The following is a 23,856-nucleotide window of genomic DNA, read 5'->3' on the forward strand; positions in this document are numbered from 1 at the left end:
CAACCACTCTTTAGTGCTTCATATATTTGGTTATTTGTCTCCTATGACAAAAAACGAGATGATCATCGTACAGTAATACAATTATAGAAAGAAAATATATTTTGAGTTGTGTTTAACATAGTAGGTTTACACAATATTTATATAGTTTTTATAGGAAAAAAATTGAAAATAATATATTCTGAAAAGTAAGGTCATTAATGAGTATTCGAATAAATTCGGAAGTAATCAATTCAAACCATTTTCAATCGAATATATTCATGATCTGCAAGACATACCATATTAACATTTGAATTAAAAGAAATCATAATATATCCTTTTAATTCAGAATATTCAAAAAAGATGTGGTACATCTAAGGAAAATATTTAATTTCGAATAAAAACTCTCAGGCCCTAAAAGGGCCCAACCGGTCCAGAAAATCGTGTATCTCACGTCGTGCGAGTATAAATAGAATATGTATTAGTAAATTGATTATTCGAATCTCCACCTTACTCAACACAATTCACATGTACCCTACTTTGAGATCAATATTTCATTCATCACTTAACCATTTTGAGAATATGAGATACCGTTATAAAGATCTCATGAAGTAGAATATGAATCAGTAAATTATTATTTGAATCTCCACTTTTATTCTTAGAATGTGCTTGAAAGTTCCAAATTTATCATGATTTTTCCAACGATTACTGCTGCATAAATTAATCTAGGAGTATAAATAGAAACTAAATTATATAAAATTCGATAACTAATTGGCTTAAGCCATTTTTAAACAGTCAACTAAAATCAAATTAACTAAATTATATCGGCTTTTTTAATCAAACATTTTATCTTTAGAGAAAGGGAAAAGGAAAACAATTAAGTCCTAGAGCCTGGATCCACTCTCTTATAATTTGACACTAAAACCAGAACCATATAATTATAGACAATGGAGCATATTGCTGGTGTGGGTTTTGGGGCAGCGAAAAGTTTGGGTTGGGCTCAAAATCCAACACACCCACTTCCTAGACCAATACTCCTATAACAATTTTTAATTTATTTGATTCAATCTTAAAAAACAACTTTGGGGATGTTGCATAGGAATGATAAAGGGACGGGTACGAATATCCCTTCCTCTGACATTAAATTCACATATTTTCGTATTTATCATATATTCATTATCTACTACAAGTAAACTTTTTAAATCCACATCCATTTAGGCGAGTACATTCTCAAATTTACTCCACACTTACTACTCAATTAGATACTCACACTCATCCCATACCCACTTGTATCACTCATACCCACCTGACAGCAATCTCACAAATTACACAAGCAATAAAATATAAAATAAACACATTCATTAAGAAGCATAATAAAATAAACCAAATATTATTTGAGTTTATACCCTAACATTTGGTTAAATTACAAATCATAACCTATAAAATCTAAGATTTATAGAATAATCCTCTGAAATTATACCTATATTCATAAAGGTCCAAAATTTATATGGTGGGTAATTAATGGGCGGATAGATGTGGGGCGGCGAATGCGGAGCGGATAAGGTCTTAAATCATTCACCTACCCACTACCTACGGTGAATATGACTTTTTACATCTACACAAATCCACTACCTATTAAACTTATATCCACACCGTCTCTATTGGAGCGGGTGCAGTGAAAAATCCACAAAATTATACTTGTCTGCCATCTCTAATGTTGTATCATTTGAAGCTTACATATTACATACATAATTAATTATACTTATTTAATATAAAAATAAATTAATATATTTTCCTTTTTAAATACATATAAGTAAATTAAAATTAATTTTTTGTATATGCGTCTAACCCCAAATAAAATTTATATATAATTACCCTACATCAAAGTTTTATGTACAAAATTTCACATTAGAACAAAATTTATATGTATAAATTAGATATTATTCCCTATATGAATTTTAATATATCTAATTATCTTAAATTTTCAATTTAAATTTCTAGTACTATATCTAAATATTATTATTATTCAAATTCAAATTTAACATCTAAAAAATAGATTCCTCCAAATAGTTGATAGTGAATGCTAATCTTTAAATGTTTCGAGAAATCAAAAGATGTTTCATGGTGATTGTTCATCTTATCTTCTATTAGGTGATTACAATTTTTTATTTTTATTTAAGAAATAAAACATATTTTATCATCAGACATATATTTCTTCAATTAATACTAATAATAAAAAATTAATTAAAAAATAAATATTTAAATTATAATTTTTATTTAGATGTTTAAATTTTTTTGTCAAAGTAATTGTTTAACATTTTATTTCTTTGTCATTTTAATATCAAATTGTTAACATCAATTAAAAAATTCTTTACCTAAATTCATTGAGTAATCGTAATAATAAAAAAGAATGTTGTTCCATAAAAGACACAAAATTTTGTTAAAGTATTTATGTATTCTCAATAAATTAAAAATTATCATTAGATGATATCATAGTATTTACTGTAGGAAACATTAATTAGAAAATAAGTATTTTTTAAATTATTCCAATTGGCAAATAAAGAAAGAAAGAAGAATTGAAGACCTGAGTCATTGATATTTCAAATTTCAAATCCCTTCAACGGTATATCTAGAATCCTCCAATCCCCTTTATTAAAAATTTATAGCCGTTTCTCAGCCACTTCCCTCGAAAATCCTCCATTTTCTCTCTCTCTCTCTCTCTCTCTCTTTATATCATTCTATTACCATTTCCAAGATCACTTGCATTCACTCAATTCGTCAAGATCGTCTTCTTCCCCACCTTCCCTTCTGGTTTCTTCTTGTATTATTTTTCACAAACGAAAAATGAGAGAGTGCATTTCAGTACACATTGGTCAAGCTGGTATCCAAGTTGGTAACGCCTGTTGGGAGCTCTACTGTCTTGAACATGGCATTCAGGTCAGTGTTTTTTTCCAGCATAAATTCAATATTCTAATCTGTTCCTTCATTGGGTACTTCAGTGTTCTTTTTTTTTTTTTTGGTTCTTTGCGTAGCCTGATGGAAAAATGTCCGGTGACAAAACAGTCGGGGGTGGAGATGATGCTTTCAACACATTCTTCAGTGAAACCGGCGCAGGTAAACATGTCCCTCGTGCCGTCTTTTTGGATCTGGAGCCAACCGTTATCGATGAAGTTCGGACCGGGGATTATCGCCAATTGTTCCACCCAGAACAGCTTATCAGTGGCAAAGAAGATGCTGCCAATAACTTTGCCAGAGGCCATTATACAAGTAAGCAAAAATTGAGTTGCAAAGTTGAAAATTCCCCCCCCCCATTGAATTCACTGTGATTGCTCTAAGCTAACTTCTTTCTTCATTGCAGTTGGGAAGGAAATAGTGGATCTTTGCCTTGATAGAATCAGGAAGCTCGCAGATAACTGCACTGGGCTTCAAGGATTTTTGGTGTTCCATGCTGTTGGTAGTGGAACAGGATCTGGGCTTGGCTCTTTGCTTCTCGAGAGGCTTTCTGTGGACTATGGAAAGAAATCATAACTTGGTTTCACTGTTTATCCTTCCCCTCAAGTCTCCACATCTGTTGTAGAGCCTTATAATAGTGTTTTATCCACTCATTCTCTCCTGGAGCACACTGATGTTGCAATTCTCCTTGATAATGAAGCCATCTACGATATTTGCCGAAGATCTCTCGACATCGAGAGGCCTACTTACACTAATCTCAACAGGCTTGTATCTCAGGTAACAAAGTTTGAGTTTATCAAACCATTAAGCGGTGGATTGTTTCGATTGTTTGCATTGATTGTGTTTTGAATTTGTGCAGGTTATTTCTTCCTTGACTGCATATTTGAGATTCGATGGTGCTTTGAATATGGATGTGACTGAGTTCCAGACCAATTTGGTACCCTACCCTAGGATCCATTTCATGCTGTCATCATATGCGCCGGTGATTTCAGCCGAAAAGGCCTACCACGAGCAACTATCGGTGGCTGAAATCACAAACAGTGCATTTGAACCGTCTTCGATGATGGCCAAATGCGATCCACGCCATGGGAAATACATGGCCTGCTGCTTGATGTACAGAGGTGATGTAGTGCCTAAAGATGTGAATGCTGCAGTGGCAACGATCAAGACCAAAAGGACCATCCAGTTTGTCGATTGGTGTCCCACTGGGTTCAAGTGCGGCATCAACTACCAGCCCCCAACTGTGGTGCCCGGTGGGGATTTGGCGAAGTTTCAAAGGGCAGTTTGCATGATTTCCAACTCCACAAGTGTTGCCGAAGTGTTCTCGAGGATTGATCACAAGTTTGATCTGATGTATGCAAAGCGGGCGTTTGTGCATTGGTATGTTGGTGAGGGAATGGAGGAAGGTGAGTTTTCGGAAGCTCGAGAAGACTTGGCTGCTCTTGAGAAAGATTATGAAGAAGTTGGGTTGGAATCTGGTGAAGGGGATGAAGACAAAGGGGACGAGTATTAGGCTAAGGTTAGTGTAGGGGTCTACCAATGGACTTATTGGTCACCAATAAAAATTGGTTCTTTTGTTTGTCATGTCAGTTGTAGTGTCAAAATTCTAAACAAGATTCAATGTATCTTTTCCTTTTATTTTTCCTTAAACTTGAAATTTTTTTCCCAAGTACCGTTTACTGAAAACCAAATCGAGGAAACAAGAAACATGCTTAATCTGGACAATGGCTGGACAAAAGTGATCCTTGAAAGTCCATTGTTGTTAAAAAGCAACTTTTAGATAAATTTATAATTATAGATATAATATTTAAAATAATTTAGACATTTATAATTTTTGATAGCATTTATTACTTAAATTATCAGTTTTAGTGTATAAATTTTTATTTTTTTTTAAATTAATGTTAAATTTTAAACATGTATTAAAATGAAACAAAAATTAAATTTTTAATATGATTTTAAAAAAAATCAAAGTTAAGATGTTGACATTTTCAAAGAATAACCACTAAAATCTATAAATAATGATGAGAGAAAGGGCGAGGATAAAAGGTGGGTTGAAACGATCAAATTTTTAACCTTTGTTGAGATATCACACATCATACCACTTGTAGTTTTATAAATTCTTTAAAAAAAATTGAAATTATTTATAGAAAGAAATTAGAAAAAAATATTACTTACTATAACTACACTAATTTTGTTGAGCTCAATTGTTAAACGATTTTATTATCCAATTAAATGTGTTTTGTACATCATGATCTAAGTGAATTCGGATATCGACGGGGCTCCTTGATGTGAAGGGGTTATTCGTGGCCACGACGGTGAATGGAAGTTGGGGTTATTCTAAACTGTGATTCTTCCCTCATGATAGTCGTTAATTATTCTTTAAAAAATTCTTGCCATAATAAAATTTAGTTAATAAGTAAAGATCATTTTTCGACATCCAAACAGATAAACAACTAAAATGAAATTGAACCTTAATTGATTGAACACCTAAATTATTATTTTTATTTTATTTTCATATTTAAATTTTATTTTTTTAAATTATACCTAACATTTAATTTAAGTTTCATTTTGATATCTCATCGTTAAAAATTTAACTGTAGTATTAACGTAACACCGTAAAATAATGTCATGTTATCATTTAAAAAATTGAAAATGTCACATCAAATGTTCTGTAATCTTTTAACAGTGGGATACCGAATTGAAACCTAAACTAAACATTAGGTATAATTTTAAAAAAATAAAATTTAGATACTAAAACAAAACAAAAATAATAGTTTAAGTATTAATGGTGTAATTTACCCATTTTATTAAGTTAAATAAGAGAACACGTACATCAAAATGGATCAAGATGTTGGTGACTTGGGTTTCTTAGTTACAAAAAGTTTAGGTCAAGGTAATTATCCCATTTCAGACTAGAGTATATTTAAAATCTCATTGGAATTTACATAAGAATTTATAGATGTTGACGACTTTTACGTATTCATGTACAAAAATAATATCAAATGAACAACGTATACCAAGATCACTTATTTATAGCGCCACATTTTATGTTTTCAAAATCAATATCTAAAATAAACATTTATTTACTTCAAAGCATTTTTTTACGTCAACTACTTCTCACTTGGGCGACAGCCTTCTTAGCAACCGCTCTTTAGTTCTTTCTCTTCACTGTTTAAGGGTGGTCACCTTCAAATGAACTTGTTAGATACAAGTCAATGTGCTTTTTCGGATCGAACCCTCACCGCAAAGGATGGAATTGCTAGGCTTTTATGACCCAAATTTTATTTGATTCAATTCAAAACATTTATAGTGCAATTTACTTAATAAGAAAAACAAAATAGTGATATGTGGGGATGGAGGATCAAAGGTACGAGACCATATCCCACCATAGATACCCATCCACCATTAAACCAGACAAGAGGAAGTCTTGTCGATACAAACCTTTTCGCATATATTGAATGCGTAGATAACTTGAAACTATTCAAAGTGATGATCTAAGCTAGAAATTTCAAAGCACCAACAAAAAAGGCACGACCAGGAGAGGGTTGGATGAGGAAAAGAAGGGTCTCGAGGAGAATTGAATTTCATTAACAATAATAACCTTTAACTATCAATTTGTAATTAGGTTTAAATAAATTATTGGATAAAGTACACAAATGGTCCCCGATTCTAGGGCACTACTTTGTTGAGTCTCCTCACTATTAAAAGTTACGAAATGATCCATTGACTATATGGCATTGTTTTGTTGAGTCTCCGACTATTAAACGCTCTAAAATGGTCATCCAACTATTCACATGTTCCAAAGTCTCATTTTTTTGTTAAAAAAACGACGACAATCTGAGTTGGACGTTAACTTATTGGCTGTGATATGATAAAATTTGATCTCAAAATCTCAAACGATTATCATTTTTCGGTCAACAATTTAACGTCAAGCTCTGACATCAACTTTTTAATGAAAAAAGATGAGTTTGGAACATATGAATAGTCGAGTGATGATTTTGTAACTTTTAATAGTTGATGAACTTTACAAAGCAATGTCTTAAAGTCGGAAACCATTTTATAACTTTTAATAGTTGAATGACTCAACAAAATAAACCCTATAGTCAAATACAATGTATACTTTACCCTAAAATAAGCCCTCTTTGTCTTTTTTTATTTATTAAGATAAGGTGATTACAATGTATTATTTGTTATAAATACTCTCAATCATTTGACAATGAACGTTCAATCACCTTGTTGTAGCCGTTGATGCTTGAATCCATGACATCTAGAAATAATAACAATTTTTTTAACCACTAAGGTAAGTTGGTTCATACCCCTCTTTGACTATTTTACCAAGATATTGTATTTGAGTTTATGAATTTTGGAAATATTATACAATTATTTTTATTTCATTTTATTTTTTTAAATAAAAAAAAATCACGCCCAATGAAAAAGTTGAACTACATATCAAGTTTACGGGTTCACGCCCGCTACATGCCTGCATGCTCCAACCCCAACCTGCACACCTCGGTCTCTGCATGCATCCATGTCACGCCTGGGAGTGTTAACGTATTTTCACTGATTAATTTTTTTAAGTCGAAAAAATGAAATGAACAGTGAATACTATAACAAATGTAATAAACCGAAAAATAAAACCGAATGTTCAATATTCTGAAAAAAAATTATAACTATAATATCAACATAATTTGGGGTTCTATTAAAAATTTTATCAACATTTTCCGCAAAAATGAATTAGAAGTATCAAAACTATTAAAAAGATGAAAACAAATTTCTTGGAAATTTCTTTGTTTTACAATCAATGTTTACGATTTACTGGAAATTTCCGGCGTTGTTACAAAAAAAAAATCATTCAAACAATCAATAAGCACTTATTTACCAAATTTTAACGATCTAACACTCATTTGTTGATATTGACAGAAGGTCCGGATCACCATCCGCACCTTTTCTGGGTTTTTATCCGAGTTGACGCCACGTGGGCAAAGCACGGATCATCATCCACGCCTTTGCAGGAAAAACTGAAACGCGATGGACAAATACCCCTAACCGTCCGTTGCTTCCCTTAATTACCACCTACTCCTCCCCCTATAAATATCACCTCATACAACTCTCAAACTGCACAAAAAAACACTCTTCTTCTAACTTTTATCATTCATTCTAACAAGTTTCAAGTGAGTTTTGTTATTGTTTTTAAAATGTAAAATTATTTTTATTATATTATAATCATTAAATAGTGTATTATTTTATTATATTTGATCGTGCTAATTTTTTTTTTATGTTTTGCAGTTTATAACTGGAATGTGGATTGATGTGTTTAGATAAGAATCATATCTCGAGCCATTTTACGGATATGGTAACAAGTTTAAATGTTTTATTTATTTATTTTTTAGTATTACTTTATATTTTAATTTGTATATTATTTATTTAATTAGGAGAATGACCATATATTAGATCCATTTATTCGTAACTCTAAGTTAGAGATACCGAATCGTTTCTGGTTGTATTTAGTCGAGGTTCGATTCAGTTACATAGCTAGATATGAAGGGCATTGTAACCTTGAATCTAACCTTATTTCTGCACTGATCGAGAGGTAGACACCAGAGACACACACATTCCATCTACCGTGTGGGAGTGCACTATTATGCTGGAGGATGTTTCCTTATATTTGGGCCTTCCGGTAGATGGGGATGTCATTTCTAGTGTGGCAGATGGTGATTTACATTCCTTGTGCGAGAAGTATCTTGGATGTATCTCACTAAATTTCAACGGTGATCGAATACCGTTATCATGGTTGGCTACAAATTTTTTACAGTTGAGCGATGATTGTTCCGAGGAAGAGGGTATAATATTTGCTCAGGCTTGCATATTTTAACTCATAGGAGGGATCTTGATGCCCGATAAATATCACAACCAAGTTCATTGTATGTGGTTGCGTCACATCGTCAATTTTTGAGTTGTCAGGTCATTCAGTTGGGTTTCTGCAGTTTTGACATCTTTGTATAGAAAAATGTGTCGAGCAATTGATTATCGAATATATAAATAATTTTTTTGAGTGTATGATGAATATTTCTTACACTGAATAGGTGGTCATCTGTAAGGAAATATCATCGTGAAATACCAAACTAATTAGAAGAAATTCGACTACTCATTGATCGAAAAGTTGGTACACTGGTATGTATTTAAATTTTGTTAGTTAACTTTAGTTATCATTATATAATTAAAGTATTATTTTAAAAAGAATTATATAAATTTGTTGTAGTTTCAATGGAGTCCTTGTGCTACTGAATAAATGAGGCATTGTATCCCACCTAATTTAAGTGACCCACTAGATGTATGGATGATGGTGGTCCCTCTGATATGTTATGCTATTATCGAGAGGCATCCGACTGATCGCGTGCTCCAACAATTTTATTTCATACAATCTATTCCATAAACACCTATGAATCTCGACAATTTGTATAATATCAATAGACGGGGAAAAAAGTTAATTGGTTGATGAAACACAGTGATTGGGTGATGATGTGGGAGGATCAATGTGGATGCATTCCCCTAGGGAGACGATTTATGTGGATCAATATTCGGTTGCGGATGACTGCTACCAATGATTCAATACGAACGGTAAATCGTTCCTACTTTCTGAGGAAGCACGAGCCCGGAGCATTCATCGGCATCGAGAAAGGCATCCACCATCACAGTCGTATCGTCCCTCGACTAGTGGACGGAGAGCAGACGCTTCCGGTTCATCTTCAAATGCAGTACTGGAACCATCACAATAGCCACCATCTATATTGGGTTACATTTCACAGTCATTCCAGATGGGGATATAGCCATTTCAAATGGCTCCACAATTGTTTTAGACACTATCACCTCCATTTTAGATGTCACCACAACAAGTTCTGATGTCATCACCTTAGGGTTTTATGACCCATCCAGGCAGATATTACATTTCCATACTTGTAGATCCAGCGTGGGCTTCATATGCATTATATTTGGTGGATGATGCGCCACTACAGATTCAGACACCTCCGACCCAGTTTTCGCATTCATCGATGTCTATGTTTTCATAGTTTTTATAGTTTTCTATGAGCGATGTGATGGTTAGTCATACACCTCCAGGGTCCTTATTCTATGGAGGTGGTACATCGTCATCCGTCCTTGATTAATAAAATGTACCTGCTACTACTGTTGCTGCTGCTGATGATGATGCGAGTGAGGAGAAAGAACAACTTATACGAATAAACCCTCATCAAACTAGACAGCCTCCGCTATGTGGAATACATTCGAGATGTAGACATTGATATACTTGTTTAGTTTGTAATGTTTTTGTTGAATTAATATTTTGATATAACATTAAATTGCAAAACTATTTTTGGACTTAATTAAATTTGTCAAAATTTTATAAAAAATAATTCAAAGTCTCAATTAACTTGAAAAATATGTTTTAAATGTTTTCCAACTTAGTCGAACCTTTTTTAAAAACAAACTCGATTGTTTTCGCGCTTTAAAGTTAAGTTTCCAAGGATTTTTTGCTCAAAGGATCGATCCCCTAGAAAAATGATCGATCTTTTTGTCCAAATGATCGATCCCCTTTAAAAAGGATCATTCCTTGGAAAAAAGTGAGTTTAGGAACGATTTCTTCACCAAAAGGATCGATCCCTTACCTTAAAGAATTGATCCCTTTTTACAACAATCAAAATTTTAAAAAAATGATCGACCCCTATTAATAAATGATCGATCCCTTGTGCATTAAATGTTGTTTTTTTGTTGTAGGTAACAACTATAATGATCCCCAACGACTCCAAACGGCTAGAATTAATGGAGAATGTATAAATTAAAGGTCAAAGCTTCCCAAGGTCATCAAGAATCATATTTATCCAATCTACCAACATCAAAGCTTAGTTTTGTGCTTAATTTATAAATTCTTTGTTGTAAACACACTTGTGAGCTACATTGTTTATTTTTCTCAAGTGTAATTTGGGTGATAGCTTAATTAGTGAAAACTTATTTACATTTGTGAAATTTTTCTTTAGTTTGTTAAATTTATAATTACTCATTGGGAGATAGTGTATTCAAGGTTTTGGGGTATAAACTTTGAAGTGTTTGTGAGATTAATCTTCACTTGAGTAGCCCATTACTTGAACGTAAACGAAAATGAAATAACACGAGCTGATATTTCAGAAAAATAATTTCATCTTCACAACATCAATTGTTACGTGATGATAAAAGATATTGACATTTTTTCCTATTATGACCTAGGTTTCTACAATGCACACATCTTTTGTTTTCTTTGGACTTCTCTCGAATATCCATATCACAATGAATTTGAGTGAATTTTGGATGACATGCTTCCCTTAATAAGGACAGATCTGGTATAATCGGTAGCCAATTATGAACCTCGTTTGGGTCTTTCTCATTACATATAGAGGGAACTCAAATTCATATACCTTAAATACTTCTGAAAGTCGGTATACGAGATCCACAAAATAGTAAAAGTCTTTACGGGTATAAGAGCAAGTTGCTATGACATAGGAGCATTGATACTTCAGAGCTTGAGAAAACCAACACTCACACCATCTGTCTTGTAGATTAACTCTGAATGAGTTAGCTTCAATCCTTTGAAGAGGTCGTGGCATTTCTGTGACATGAAATAATTCATGGGTTTGAGAGGTGCTAGTTACTGATATTTCATTTAAAGCATTAATTTTTTTTGTAGATTTGCAACTAATCTTGGGTGATAAACATGCCCATTTTGCATCAAAGTTTGAGCTTGTCCACCAAGCTTGGCAAAATGCTCCCAAACAAAAATACGTCGTTTTAACCAAAGTTGTAATTGGTAAATGACATCCCATTTAAGGTCGAATTGATAGCATCAACCAAGTTGGTCGTCATCTGTCCATATTGATATCCACTATCATATGCATTTATCCATATTTCTTTGTTGATGAGGTTGGTATAATTGTATCCTTGCTCGTTTTTCATCGTAAATCTTGAAGCATTGACTCATACATCTAAGGTAGTAGTCTGTAACTTAAGCGATTTATGTAGTACTTACTGTTAAGTTCCCATAAAAAATTCTACATAAATAAAATTAAGAAATGTGACATACCTATGAGCATAAGTAATTGGTGTTCATCATTCTTCTTGAACTTTTCACGATAGTTCGCGGTAATATATCGGACACAGTGCCGATGTTGGACATAGGGTGGTTGCCACATTGGACCCAAATAGTCCATTGCTGCTTTGATCCCAGCTCCACGATCTGAAATGACATATATTTTTTCCTCGTGACAAAATGTAAGCGTAAGTTTTTTAGGAAAAAACCCAAGAATATGTATCATATCATTCAACAAGGGCAAAAGCAACTGGAAGAATATTATGATTACCATATTGAACAACTACCAATAGTAGAATTTGTTTGTATTTTCCATATAAGAATGTCTCATCAAGATGGACCACGAGCTTGCAGTATTTAACAACATTAATGCACTATGGATAAGTCCAAAATAACCGATATAATTGGCATCGATCACGAAGCACTCGATCATTGTTGTATGTATGACAAGTTTTGAAGTCCACTATTGTTCTAGGATTCAGTCTGCGTACTACCCTAAACTAACTTGGTAGTTCGTTGTAGGATGAATCTCACTCACCGTGTAGTTTTTTAATGGCATTCTATTTTTCCTTCCATGTTTTCCTGTAGGAGACGATGTAGCCATATTGAGACTGTATAGTTAAAATCACCATAAAAATAGCTATATGGGAGCTTGCTTTGACCATGGGCATGATGGTTTGGTAGATAATGTTGGAGTCCAAGTTGGGATGGTCCTGATTGATCCCTCTAGCATAACATGTATGAGGATTTTTGTATAATGTTAGTTCTCACAAGTTATTTTTCCTTTTCCTTTTTGATACATGAACCATTCAGTTATATCCGTTATCACGTTGGATACAGTAGTAGACATACTTTTTGGTGGTGGATCGGGTCGACTCTAGAGTGAACATAATTATGAATGTTTCAATTCTTAATAGAAATCATCGCTTCTTTTTTTGATGAAAACTCCATTCCGATATATAACTCACCATCATTGACTGATGAGTTAAATCCATAGTCACCAACATTAGGCATATCTACAAATTCTAGCCCGTACATTGCACCATAGTCAGCTTCATATATGTGTGTTGGAGGTTTGGTGTGTACCATAGTTGTGGGACCCTTATCTACATCATCATCATCGGAGTTCATGTTGAACTGCGGTGATTCTGGCTCAACTAATAGTCCAGTCTCAACATCATCTGCATCTAGCTCACGAAGAGGTTATTCTGGTGGAGATAAAGGTTCCTATGTGATGCTGATATTTAGGTTGAACAAGCTGGTAGTTGAATGTCTTCCCCTTGAACTTGAAGGCATCGCGTTATACGAGTTTTGGACTGAGTGTTGTGTCGTAGGCATCTCGACATTGAGGTCGAAGAAGCTCACAATTGAATGCCTCTCTCTGGAACTTAAAGGCATCGTGTCAAATGGGTATTAAACATATTGTTGTGTCGATGACATCCCCATATTCAAGTAAAAAAATGGCAGATTAATGACTTCCCCTTGAACTAGAAGCGACATTGCCATACGAATTGTTCATGGAGCCACCTCAATAGATATCGTAACAAGTTGCTGATGAATGCCTCCCCATTGAACTTGATGGGATAGTACCATGATGTGGATTTCCCATTATGACGTTAAAATCATTACACATTACTGTAGTTGGGCTGTCAACTTGATCATATTATTGAGCCAAACCATACTGGAAGCATAATGACATACCACGAACCACAAACACTTCAACAAATATCACATAAATTTGTGTATCGGCGTATGAATTTTGATTTTGAGAATCAACCATCATAGCAACATCGTCATCGTTGGAGAGTTCGAACGTTGTATAAGTTAACGAAAATAATGCTGTTGAAAATTTGTACTGAAGTGAGGATAGTCTTCTAGTACTTCCAACATGAACCTTCATTGAAATTTCAGGAATCAACTCTTCAAGAGATGTTTCTCTTGAAGGATATTATGAAAAAATGATTTGATACGAATACAACACATGTTTCATTTTCCTTAATTTCTCCATCATAGTAAACAATAACTGAAATACGCCTCATTTTTAGAATTTGAAAGTGTGAAAGATTGAAAATCTTATATTTGAAAAAAAGATTAAATACGCCTAATTAAATAAATAATATACGAACTTAAAAATAAACTAATGCTAAAACATTTTAAAAAAATTCACTGTCAATTTAATAACACAATTTAACATTGTTTCCGTCTCAGGAAAATGTCTCGAGATTTGATCTCGCCTTCCATTTTATATCAGTACAAAATAAAACAAAATCATTAATACAAAAAGTTTTGGTCAAATAATTAAATATAAAATAATAATAACTAATTTTACATTCTAAGAACTATAATAAAATCTACTTAACTTGATAGAAGAAAGAATGTGAAAGTAATTTTGGTGTGATTTGATGTTTGCATTCGGGGTATTTATAGGGGAGGGGAGGGGTGAGTCGCCGAGCTTTTAAGGCTCGGGTAATAATAGAGTACCCAATAATTTAAGGTGAATAATGGAAGGCGCGGATGGTGATCTGTGCCTTCCGTCGCGTGGCAGTTTTCCTCGCGAATACGCAGATGGTGATCCGCGCTTTGCTCTCGTGGAGTCAGCTCGGATAAAAACCTAGGAAAGGGTGTTTGGTGATCCGTTCCTTCCATCAATGTCAACAAATGAATGTTAGATCGGTAAAATTTGGTTAACGGGTGTATGAGAATTAATTATTAATTGTTTGAATGATTTTTGGGTAAAACGCCGAACTTTCCCGCTGCTTTGGTGTCGTACCAAAGCTGAGAACTGCCCCGGTGCTGCAGGCGGCTGCCAGTTTTTTCTTTTAGAATTCTTTTAATTTGCAAATAGTTTGAAGGGTAACTGCCGAAATCAGTAATAAGAAACGAGGACTTCTTGTCCTTTTTTAAAGTTTTGAACATATCTATAACGGCATATAGGATAGTAACGTAAGGTTTAATCCCAATGTTTGCTGGGCTGAACTTCATACCTCTTTTGTTTTTTCATCCAAATAAAAAAGACAAAATGTTGAAACTTCGAACATTGTAAAAACGTTGACTCGGTGTGAATTCGAAAATTAAATTAAAAATTGATGTTGAGTAAAGGGTTGATGTCATTTCACTTTGATTAAATCAAAATAAACTAGTCCAAACCCCTTCTTATAAGAAGAACAAGAAGATTAAGCATATCCCCTCAAATGAGACGGGATGATTATATTTTGGCATTGCGAAATGCGAGTAGTACGTACCTCGTACGCAGACAATCATATCATTGTAGCCGCACCTAAATAATAAAATGGGTCCGACCCCGACAACTCTATACGTACCGTGTTATCCTTGCTTGCATCCAACAAAAGGGTGGAGTTTTCTCCCATTGCTTTAAGACGATTTACAAAATATTTTAGAGGATAAATATAATTATCATTATTTAGTAAATTAAAAATATATAGTTCCGAGTAACCAATTAATTATGTTTAATTAACATCCCGATTGTTTCTGCTTTTGCATCTATAATTCGCTTCGCTTCAGTTCAACCGAATAGGGTTAAATAAAGAAAAATGAAAAGGACGTATTCGTCATTTAGACTACTAACACACGTGTCAGTGCTTCATTGCTCTGTCTCGTACTTCTTTTGCACTAGACAGAGACTGTTTCACTCATTGTTTTATATAACAATCTTTCTTCCCTTAATACCCTCCCCCTCTTTATGTTCCCCAACCCTATCTGGGTACTTGATCACTAGGATTTTAAAATTTTCACAAATCACGATCTATAATTCTTTGAGATCTCAGATTATATCATGTAATCTCAAGGGTACGGAAGCTTTATTATCAAATGATTGAATTTTTTGAATAATATATAATGAGTCGGTCCAACCAAAATAATTACACTAGAATTAATTAATAATAAACTATACTATTAGTCACTTAATTATAGATATTATCTAGTTTTTGATCATTATTTTCTTAAAATTAATACTTTTGTTATTAAACATTTAACAATTGAATCACATTAGTGAAAACTATCAAATTATTTTTTTATTCATTTTATGTGAATATAACATTTCTCTCTCTTTTGTTCATCTTATCATCTTAATAATATAATCTTGGAAATTTTTATCTAATTTTATTTGTTAAAAAAATTTTTTTCTAACATAACATTACTGATCATCCTAGACATTAAAAAGATTACTTCACCCTCCATTATCATGACATTGATTTTAATTCAACTTGAAGAGACTTACAATCATGAATTAATCCTCCCAATACTAAATTATCAACCAATGTGTTTGTTTTGCAAATAATTCACATATACTTGTCAATCTTAGTCAATCATCAGCTTATGGAGTTGCATATTCTTCAACCATGACAAAATATGGTTCCATCGTTGTTTACAAATAATTGTTAAGCCATAAAAAATCCACGATTACCTCCATTAATGGCAACAAATGGTAAACTTCGATTCACGTTTAACTCAAGTATCAACATTCCACTTAAACCATTTGTCACTTGGGGCATCCATCGAATATCAGGGAAGTTTACCGTGCGGCAGCCTTAATATATGGCTAAGGAAAGACACTACCGGTTTTGTTATTATTTTTTTTAACAAAACCGGTAAAAAATTACCTAAAACATTATTATTTCTACCTAAAACATTAATTTTTTAATATTTCCGGTAAAGTGCCCAATAATAACAAAATCGGTAGAAAAAAAATAATGTTTTAGGTAACGCTTTACTGGATATGTTAACAAAACTGATAAAGAGCCAAATAATAACAAAACCGGTAGAAATAATAATGTTTCCGGTAATGTTTTACCGGTTTTGTTAAAAAAATAATAACAAAACCAATAGCGTATTTCTTTAGTCGTAAATTAAGGCTGCCGTACGCGAGAATTCCTTCGAATAACAATAGGAGGCTTCGGTTCATGTAATCGGAAAGTGTAAGATGCTCTTATAACATATACTTTTGAATTATTCAATTAATTCGTCATTGCATTGGTATACCCTCTACTTGCGCATTTATTTAATTAATTGTAAATGTTCACGTATTTCCCTTATTTTATTCATTTGGAATCATTTTTTCATAAAACTTCTGAAAATTAATGAAATTTCATCTGGATTTAATTCTTTGATTTCCTCTGAAAATAGTTTAATGAGGTTACTTTTTCTATATGTTGTTTATATTCAACGATGAATGTTTTTTTTACTGTTTTAAACTTTAACAAACACCTCAAACTTATAAAATTTGGAAAAATAAATCTTAAACCCTTAAAATAATTTATTTTTTGTGTTTAATTTCATGAGTTTTAAAAAAGATTTTGAAAAAATATAAATCCATAAAATTATGATGATGATGAGATGAGTTTATTAGTGTTTAAGGTGACAACAAAAGATGTTGGAGTAACAATTTTCAATAAATGACTAGAAATGGATAAAAACAAATTAATTTTGATGATAAAATAAAAAAATATTTTGATTTTCACATCGGTGCATATCAAGTTTCATGTCTACAAAAAACTGCCATATCATTTGGCTAAATATATTCTAAAGACTAAATATCATAATTAAAATGTATACTAAAATTCAACATCAAAATTGAAATATTTTAAAAATCAATACTAAAAATCGATTCACAACATAAATTTGATTAATAATATACTTTATTTTATTAAATAATAAGATTTTATTTTATATATCATAACCAACAATGGTTCGTTCAAGTGGTAAACAACTTGATATTGCTTTTAAGTAAAGTCTCAGGTTCGAGTCATTGTGTATGCAGAAAATTCCCATTAGGAGATTCAGCTACCAAAATAAGGTGTACGACCTGGGTCGATTTAGATTAGTCCGGACGAAGCCTTGTAATTATCTAATATTAAATATTACAAAATGCATATTTCATTTAAACAATCTAATAGTAGGACATAATAATTTTACAGAACAAAATCAACCGGTCAGAAAATTCATTTCACAAACTTTTACCACAAATATTTTTACCAAACTCATGTAACAAAAAGTGGATTTCAAAAAGCATATTTAAATACAGTTGATGCATCGAATCCCAAATCCGCCCGTATAAGTATTAGCCTCCGTCTCTTTCAATCAAGCGGTTTCTGTTTCATTAATTTTTTGTTCTCCGTCCTATCAAACTATAAAAAATAAGAAATTTTTTGTTCTACACTGGGTATCCTTTTTTGTTGTTTGGCTTTTCACTATTTAAGTCGTAACATTTTAAGCTTTGCTTGGTGTTGATAATGGAGGCATTGTCGTAGGAACTGATTTTGGAGCTCAAAGTTTAGGGCTTCTTTCTTTGCTGATGGATCCGGTGCGATAATCTTCTCTTAAGCTTAAAATAATTGCAAAAGCTTCAATTATGTATTTCCATTAGCGCTTTTCTCTACTATTAGGAAAGATGTTGCAACGAAATTCAATTCGATAAGTTTTGGAAAAGGATTATTGTTTTTTTTCCACTTTGTTTTTAATATTTACTATTTATTCAGTTTGAAACTTCATTTTGAAGTTTTATATGGGAAATAAAACAAAGGATGAAGCTCATTCAGTTGGAAAACCATTCGTCTTTCTATTTTCTTTGATCGCTGAGCTGCCAAACAAGTTTGGAAATTTCGTTTCTTATTTTTTTTTTTTTGCTTTTATTTTTTTCCTACGATTTGCAGGAAAATGAAAATCGAAGACTCGGTGATTTATCAAATGAAGACAATTTCCAAAACTTAACGCCAATAAAAGCAGCGCTACTCAACAACTTAGAAACCGCCCTCGTCAACTCGGTCACACAAGACGACAGGAATCTCTTCTTGACTCATTCGCGTCAACTCGTCTACGATTTGGATGACGATCCTTCGAACCGAAGAGGCTTGGCATTGAAGCTTCTCCTCCTCTGTTGTTACTTCGACGCTATCGAATGCACCACGTCGCTGCTCAACGGAGAAGTCGGAACCGACTTTCTGCCTCTGGTGAATGGGGTTGACACGGAGACGAAAATGACGGCTTTGCAGGCGGCAGCGGAGGCTCACTCGGCGCGTTGTTTGAAGTTGCTGCTAAAGAAACGCGCCCGTACAGAGACGAGGAGTAAAGATGGACGGAGTCTGCTTGCTCTGGAAATGGCTTTGTCTAGTAGCAGGTAAAAAATGGAAAATAAAGGAAAAAGGAAAATAAATTGTTTTTTTTTTCTGTTTATAAAGAGGCAAAAGTTGTGTGGTATTTCGAGGAAAACCGCAAAGTAATGGCCCTTTTTTGGAAATGTTGTTTTTTCTATTCTGGGTCCATTGTATTTTCTTGTAACTATTATTGTTTTCTTTTTGGTAATTAACAAGAATAATGCTAGTTCTTGCCATTTCTGTGTGATTTTCAGGATGGATGTGATATGGAACCCGGATGATTACATTGTTGAGGACTTGGTGGTTCTCCTTAGTGAAAAGGTTTCCTTAAAAATTGTTTGGTTCTTCAGAAATTATTCTAACAGAAAATGGTTAGAAACTGAATATTGTTGGACATATTTGACAGGATTTGACCGCGGTGAAACTTCTGAGTGAAAGAACGCAAGCCATAGGCGAGGTAGCACATTCAGCAGCCGTGGGAGGCAAAATAGTAGCTTTAGCAGCGCTTCTCATCGTAGCAGCGGAGAAAGTTAATGACGCCGTCGTAGTATTACCCAACGTTTATTCGGGGTCAAAGGAAAAAGACACCGTTTACCAGTGCGTGATCCGGGAAGCTTTATCGGCAGGTCTCCGTGACACTTCGCCGTCGATAACTGCTACGTCCCCAACCAAAGTCGGGACTGATATGAAACGGAAGCTTTTGCTTTGCGAGATCGAGTTGTTTCAGCTGTTTGGAGCCGATGCTCATAACAGCTGCGGAGATAAGAAGATGACATCACCCTTAATCCGTGCTATCAAGGTAATATACATTGTTTACCTCGATTTTTATGCTTGTTTGACGTAGGATTAAGAACATGCGGACACTTATTTTTTTTATGGTATTTATGGGATTAATAAAGTTACTATAAAATAATATTATATTATATTACTCTCCCTATTAAAATTATCCCTTTAAAAAATCAATAATTTTTACTAAACATATTTTCCTTTCTAACTTTTTTTAGTTTCCCAATAAAGTAAAATTTAAAATTTTCAAGATAAAATTTTAATTTTAATTTTTTACAACACAATCTCGATAAACTTTTTCTTTCTTAAAATTACACGAAAAATTAACAATTGATAATATAATTGGGATGGAGGGAGTGTATGGTATACAATGATTTTATATAAAAAATTAAATATTTATTTTATTCTTAATTTATTTAAAGATGAAAAAAAAATATTATGTAAGAACTAATTTATTTTATTCAAATAATATAGGAAAAGCAATGTTATTTGTCAATGGAAAAAAATAGAATATAAGAATAAGATCAATGAAAACCAACCACATAGGTTTTTCATAAATCATTTGAACAATGAGGTATGGGTAGTGTGGTAAAAACCTGGGGATCCGCTACATGGACCCTCTGGGGGATTTAAAAAGATTTGTGTTTGATTTTTCTACCGCGATTCATTCCCTTTTCATTGATTTCTTTTCACCCAGTTTTGTAGTCTGAACGATTCCTTGAAGGAAATGAACTTTCGGAGTCCCCGTTGTAATAATTTCTTGTTATCATAGGCCCGAGACGAAGCTGTCATCCAGCTGCTTCTAAAGACCAACATAGACGTAAATGACGCTGATTCTGAAGGAAACTCTGCTCTGCATTGGTCCCTTAGGATATCCTGGGCTTCATCTTCACAGCAGCTTAAGTCTCTCTCTCTCTCTCTCTCTCTCTCTCTGCATACATGAGTTTTTTTCCCCGTTTCTTATGATCGCGTCCTTCTTGATTTATTGTCGCCAGAATCATGTGGCTCCTACTGAGGCGAGGTGCTCGAGTAAACCAAAAAGACAAATTAGAATCAACTGCTTTCCACATTGCTGCTGCCAATGGGAATGCACAGGCACTCCAAGTATAGTTTCATCAACTTATGCTGGCTGCAAACTTTAAGATGTTAATTACCTTTGACATTTTCCTTTCTATTGTTCTTATAGGTACTTCTACTAGAAGATCCAGATGGAATCAACTACAAAACTATAATGAAAGAGACCCCGTTGTTTTTTGCTGTGAAAAATGATCATATTGAATGTGCTGATCTTCTGCAGCGCTGGGGAGCAAACAGTGAAGGCCTCAACTTACGGTTGCAAAACATACTTTTTAAGTTACATCTTGATTGTTGCAATAGTTCAGTTGCCATTGAAATTTAACTTCAAAAGCTAACATCAGTTGTCTTCGTGTTCTGAAGTAGAGAGAGGCCAATCGACCTGGCGAAGTCACAAGACATGCGTTTCATTCTAAACAAAACTTACATTACTCTCAGTAAGTTTTATTTTTGATAATAACAAGTCATAAATCTTAATGATCCCTACTTTGTTTCATCCAATCTCATGATATTCTAACGTGCAGAGCATCGGAATTCCCCCGTTGAACAGAAATATATTCGTTTCCAAGGCGATGAAGTGTTTTATGATACATGTGAAACTCTTCTTACCATGGCAGATGAGAGCAACTATACTGAAAGGTGAAGCTTCTAAAAAACTTTTAGACCATGAAAAAATTTCATCCCTAGCATCCAACTCACTGTCCTATTATCTTCCTATGCGAGTATATTGGGTTTTGTTTTTATTTCTGAATGTTCTTCTGCCTGTGTTCTGCAGAACCAACATAAATTTTAAAACAGAGATCTGTAAGTACTTTGAATCTGGAGGATGTGTCAGAGGATCCAAGTGCTTTTATGCTCATGGTAAAGAGGAGCTTCGACAGGCAAAACAGGGAATGCACCTAGTTCATTCTCTTGCAGCCGAAAAAATGAAAAGGAGAATTTTTGTAGGCGGCCTCCATCCTCTGGTTGATTCAGGTTAGATTTTTGTTAAAATCCTTTAGGTTCATTTAGTTTTATATGCACGCATTGCAAATGTAGTACTAGATCAGCCAGGACATGTTATAGCTTTTTTTTTCTTGGGCAGACTCATTGAGCAAATATTTTGAAGATGAATTTGGGCCTGTGGAAGATGCACATGTTGTTACTGTTAAAACAGGTGATGAATTAATGTCACGGGGCTTCGGCTTTGTCACTTTTAAGCATGAGAAGTCTGTTTTGAAGGCTGTTCAAGAGCACTATGTAACTATTATGGACAAGCAAGTTGAAATCAAAAGTGCGGTTGGGAGATGGGACGAGTCATTGAAGTTATCAACTCAGCAACATCAAAAGGATCCAAATGCCCAATATCAACCACCATTGGAGTCTTCCACCAGAAAAACTGCGGAAGAGGCGCCGAGAAGGAAGACCTTGGAAGACTCTAAAGCTGATCAAATCTCATGGGTGAATAAACTACTCCATGGCCAACCCAAGACGTGTTCTGAATCTGAAGTACTCGCTAGCCCCATTGCTTCACACCAAAAGGTTCCACTGTGGTTGAGAACGTTCAAGAAATGGCTTCCCAGTTTCTTACAAGAGGTATCAAAAAACCCAAAGGAAGATAAATACCCTTTGTCATCGTTGAAGGCAGATTTCAGGGCTGCATTCGGCTTAGAACTAGACCATGTTTCTCTTGGCTACACTAAGCTTAGTGATTTTATGAGATCTTTTCCCGATCTTTGTTGCATGAAGGTCATGCCAGTTGGAGGTGGTGGATCTCCCAATCACATGGTGCTTATTCCTTCCTCATCTAGGTCTGATTGGAAATCGCTTCAGCCTCTCACCATGCGCTGCTGCTCACCATCTTGTGCTGCAACACCGCAAGAAAATACCGATACTGATTCTAAGAAACCCAATTATCTCCGGGGTCTTTTCTTGAATTCTTGTGAAGATGTTTGCATCAGCAGAAGCCAGGTTGATCAATCTAAAAGTGGGCTGCAAGGGAATTCAGTTCTGAAGAAAAAATTGCCTGTTGCACACCCAAATTTTCTGCAAGTCTTAAAGTCAGACCTTTGCCTTCCTCAAATGAAGCTATTTGATGAAAGTAAAATTCAAACGGCAAATGCTAACGATGAAAAAGGAGGGACTCATGGTCGGGTATCCACTGATAGGAAACTTGGTCATACACGGAGACATTTGGTTCTTGAGGCCCTTCTAAGAAAACAGAAAAACTCATCCATATTCTTCCTTCGTCAATTTGATTTCTATCACGTAATCATAAACTTTATGTTTGATCATTCTTACTCAAGAATCCATGTTAAATATTGCACAACAATGATAACATCTCGGTCTTGATATGTGCAGAATTACAAGGCAAGCATTAAGCAAGGGAAATGCTTTTGGTGCAATCAGCCGAAGTTGTTATGGGCGAACTTTCCATGCAAACACTTGCTGTGGTGCAGCGAATGTAAAACGGAAGCTTCTCGAGCAGCTGGCGATTTCGATCATCGATGTGTGGTATGTGATACGAAGGTACAGACATTTGTCTTACCTACATTGGATATATACCCTAGGTCTTTACATGAAAGGCCCCTCAAAACCGAGGAATTTCCTCCTTTCAATCCTTCTCATATTCGAAGGTAAATCTTCTCTGAGGCCAACCATATAGCCCTAGAGCTTCTTGTGCTTATTTCTAGTGGCAATTGGTGTTTTGTACAAAACTCATATATTTAACTTTTGAGACTTTTCATAACCGAAATTATGTGTGGTGAAACTGAAAACCATCCGCCTGATACAAACAAGTATGATTTACGTTATGCAAAACCATAAAGCTTTTTCTTTTTCAGAAAATTGGCTTCTCTTCTACTTTTG

General features: G+C 34.0%; 3 protein-coding genes across 3 annotated transcripts; all 3 read left to right on the forward strand.

Annotated features, from left to right (window-relative positions):
- Positions 1 to 2,787: 2,787 nt before the first annotated feature.
- Positions 2,788 to 4,453, forward strand: LOC120144389 (tubulin alpha-2 chain-like). The gene is made up of 4 exons (XM_039158453.1): positions 2,788 to 2,913; positions 3,009 to 3,243; positions 3,335 to 3,705; positions 3,788 to 4,453. The coding sequence occupies exons 1-3, from the start codon at positions 2,821 to 2,823 to the stop codon at positions 3,502 to 3,504; spliced, it is 498 nt and encodes a 165-aa protein (XP_039014384.1). The 5' UTR covers positions 2,788 to 2,820; the 3' UTR covers positions 3,505 to 3,705; positions 3,788 to 4,453.
- On the forward strand, positions 3,836 to 4,441 carry LOC120144370 (tubulin alpha chain-like). The gene has a single exon (XM_039158445.1). The coding sequence runs from the start codon at positions 3,836 to 3,838 to the stop codon at positions 4,439 to 4,441; it is 606 nt and encodes a 201-aa protein (XP_039014376.1).
- Positions 4,454 to 18,237: 13,784 nt separating the features above from the next.
- On the forward strand, positions 18,238 to 23,635 carry LOC120144371. Its single transcript, XM_039158446.1, has 12 exons — positions 18,238 to 18,359; positions 18,709 to 19,172; positions 19,404 to 19,470; positions 19,556 to 19,948; positions 20,708 to 20,838; positions 20,931 to 21,039; positions 21,122 to 21,267; positions 21,373 to 21,446; positions 21,534 to 21,648; positions 21,785 to 21,984; positions 22,094 to 23,256; positions 23,350 to 23,635. The coding sequence occupies exons 1-12, from the start codon at positions 18,351 to 18,353 to the stop codon at positions 23,626 to 23,628; spliced, it is 3,150 nt and encodes a 1,049-aa protein (XP_039014377.1). The 5' UTR covers positions 18,238 to 18,350; the 3' UTR covers positions 23,629 to 23,635.
- The last annotated feature ends 221 nt before the right edge of the window (positions 23,636 to 23,856 follow it).

The sequence above is a fragment of the Hibiscus syriacus genome, unplaced genomic scaffold (assembly GCF_006381635.1).
Source record: "Hibiscus syriacus cultivar Baekdansim isolate YM2019G1 unplaced genomic scaffold, ASM638163v2 tig00110889_pilon, whole genome shotgun sequence".
NCBI lineage: Eukaryota > Viridiplantae > Streptophyta > Magnoliopsida > Malvales > Malvaceae > Hibiscus > Hibiscus syriacus.

What these genes read in the sequence shown, in the direction of transcription:
- LOC120144389 (XM_039158453.1), top strand. Translation starts at nt 2,821, where the DNA reads ATGAGAGAGTGCATTTCAGTACACATTGGTCAAGCTGGTATCCAAGTT. An exon ending in GTCTTGAACATGGCATTCAG is followed by an intron (nt 2,914 to 3,008) that starts GTCAGTGTTTTT and finishes TTCTTTGCGTAG; the next exon opens with CCTGATGGAAAAATGTCCGG. An exon ending in TGCCAGAGGCCATTATACAA is followed by an intron (nt 3,244 to 3,334) that starts GTAAGCAAAAAT and finishes TCTTCATTGCAG; the next exon opens with TTGGGAAGGAAATAGTGGAT.
- LOC120144370 (XM_039158445.1), top strand. Translation starts at nt 3,836, where the DNA reads ATGGATGTGACTGAGTTCCAGACCAATTTGGTACCCTACCCTAGGATC.
- LOC120144371 (XM_039158446.1), top strand. An exon ending in TGGTTCTCCTTAGTGAAAAG is followed by an intron (nt 19,471 to 19,555) that starts GTTTCCTTAAAA and finishes CATATTTGACAG; the next exon opens with GATTTGACCGCGGTGAAACT. An exon ending in GTCAATTTGATTTCTATCAC is followed by an intron (nt 23,257 to 23,349) that starts GTAATCATAAAC and finishes TGATATGTGCAG; the next exon opens with AATTACAAGGCAAGCATTAA.